Source organism: Lactuca saligna, chromosome 1 (genome assembly GCF_052625555.1).
Source record: "Lactuca saligna cultivar CGN05327 chromosome 1, ASM5262555v1, whole genome shotgun sequence".
In the NCBI taxonomy this organism is placed as follows: Eukaryota; Viridiplantae; Streptophyta; class Magnoliopsida; order Asterales; family Asteraceae; genus Lactuca; species Lactuca saligna.
This window is the reverse complement of record NC_136417.1, coordinates 117,212,613-117,215,164: the sequence shown is the minus strand read 5'-3', so window position 1 is coordinate 117,215,164 and position 2,552 is coordinate 117,212,613. Positions and strand designations below refer to the sequence as shown.

Below are 2,552 nucleotides of genomic sequence, written 5' to 3'. Positions count from 1 at the left end.
GTAGGATGAAGTTACTTACCAAACTTGGAGGGAAATGCTCAAGAATAACCTTCAATTTCGAGTTTTAGAGAGAGAGAAAGTGAGAGAGAAATGGGTTTGATTCTTCTTGAGAAAGAGTGAATAATGTGGGAAGTGAAGTAGAGATTTCCAGCCCTTTGATTTGATCATGTCTGGTGAAATAGTGTAAAAGGACAATCAATTGACTAAGTATGGGGGAATAGTGACAGGGTTCGGTTGTTGGTTGTTGGAGAAGGACCGAAAGTGGGGAGGAGGAACCGAAGGTAAGGCTCACTTGTCTAATGAGAACCGAGAGGAGGGTTCGGTCCGAGCACTTCGCATGCGAACACGGGAAAGGAAGTGAAATAGACCGAAGCTCGGTCCTGAAGGTAGTTTTGGTCTTGGCAGGTTCAGTCCTTATGGTTCGGTTCTTAATCTAGTTTCGGTTCCTATAGGGGGCTTCGGTTCTAATTAGGGGTTTCGGTCCTTAAGGGCTGTTTTTCAAGTTTTCTTCCCGTTTTGAGTGATTTTTGGCCAAGTTAAGGGTCGGGATGACCCGGATGACTATAAAAAGTTGGGAGAGATTTGAGATAGAGAGAGATTGAGAGAGACTTTGTTTGTGACATTTTTGGATGTTTAGCTTCGCAGCGCAAAATTTGTACACCCCGTTAAGCTTTGTTATGATGGTTATATGCCCCCGAGGGGTATGAAATAACGTTTTATCGAATAATTTCATCACTTACCCCGATTAGGGTTTAGAATTTCTGAACGAATGAACTTTCCAAGTGATAACTTCTTATTAAAATAGTGAGTTGTACGATAGTAACATAATGTAAACCTTAATATACAAGGGTTAGATGAGTTGACTGGTTTGACTTGTTGACTTTATTTGAGTTTGACTTGATCGGAAAATTGACGGTTGTCACATTGACCGATTCTGAGAAATAAGCAAATGAAAGTTGGCCGTGTAAGTTTCAGAATTTTCTTAGATATGTGGCTCATTATAGAAATATAAATAAATAATGGATAATATCGTTTTCTGATGAACCAAATTTGGTTCGATCACAGGCTTTCTGATTATGACTAAATGGAAGACATAGTAACAAAAGTTTAATTACCTTTGTATTATAGTATTGATTCTCATGTTTTCTCTATTATAAAATTACAAATTACATATAATTTTTCTAGCTTATCTTCGCAAATATTAAGAATTTAATTTGGAAAGTGTAAAATATCAATATATGAATATATGCTTGTGAATTATATATGTGAAAACAAACCGATGCATGAGAATTGAGTTAGTCACTCAGTTTTGATGATTGGATCGAATGGATTTTATTTTTTCAACAACTGTTTCAAAGGCTTCAAGTGTCAAGTCCTTCTCAATGTAATCGATATTAGATGGATCAAAAGGGCCTTTGACTCGATCAATACATTTTATAACCGCTCTTGCCGGGAGAATGCTCCTTGTGGGGTCAGGAGAAGTTCCTGAGCTCAAGCTCGATGAGAATCCCTACATCACCATATGTATATATATATATATATATATATATATATATATATATATATATATATATATATATATATATATATATATATATATATATATATAATCAAAAACATTATTTCAATATAAATCATAGGCCAAAAAATTAAAGTACAACGAGACTAAATACTAATGATTTGTAATTTGATAACATTTGGAACCAGACCGAGGATAAGTTAACTAATTGTGATAAAAACAATTTTTACAACTTCAAACACAATGTAGAAAACATGAAACTAATAGGGCAGTTAAAACTATTTGTATTTATGAGTCGTTAACTCGTTATTCACCATGTACCTTAAAGATTAGAACTTCAACTTCTAGGTCATCAACGATTGCTTTAACCAAAAGTGCTTCGTTTTTTGCCACCTGGCTATAGAATTCTAACAATGATATCGCTTCATTGTGTCCATATTCTTCATCATTTTCACATTCGTCTTCACTAAATCTTAGTTGCCTTCTAGCCCGACATTGATTGCCAGAAACTTTACGACTTTGGCTACCAGGTTCATGAGATTTGCTGGAGAAAAAATTATTGTGCCCAAGTGTGATGGTTGAAGTGGTGTTGACATTGTGAGAAATGGTAGGGAAAAGAGAAGGGAAGGATAATGTAGTATACATGAGTGGTGGTGAAGAATAAAGTTCTAGTGATCCACAAGACTTGATAAGAGGTTCATGTGAGTTTTGGCTTTACATAACAAAAATAATTCATGTCGTACGGGTCATTATTTGATATTGAAGGTACATACTATTCGAGATAATCACATCACATAAGATAATTAAAATGAGTATTCAATTTTTATATGCTAGTTATTATAATTGTAACTCATATACAATTGTCGCCGCTTTGAAGGGATACAATGTTAACGTACACCACAATATTGAATTTGTATTCTATGCGGCCCAAAATTATTATCCATAAACAAAAAATATACAGATTAAGAAAACATTAATTACTGTTAATTTTATTAAATGAAATGACAATTATATTATTTTGTTGTATTTAATT

At 33.9% G+C, this 2,552-nt stretch overlaps 1 protein-coding gene across 1 annotated transcript; it reads right to left on the bottom strand.

Moving 5' to 3' along the window:
- Positions 1-1,208: 1,208 nt before the first annotated feature.
- Positions 1,209-2,237, bottom strand: LOC145043733 (uncharacterized). Its single transcript, XM_078992477.1, has 2 exons — positions 1,841-2,237; positions 1,209-1,510 (listed from the first exon to the last, which is right to left on the bottom strand). Exons 1-2 carry the CDS (start codon positions 2,162-2,164, stop codon positions 1,304-1,306), a joined length of 531 nt encoding a protein of 176 aa, XP_078848603.1. The 5' UTR covers positions 2,165-2,237; the 3' UTR covers positions 1,209-1,303.
- Between the last annotated feature and the right edge of the window lie 315 nt (positions 2,238-2,552).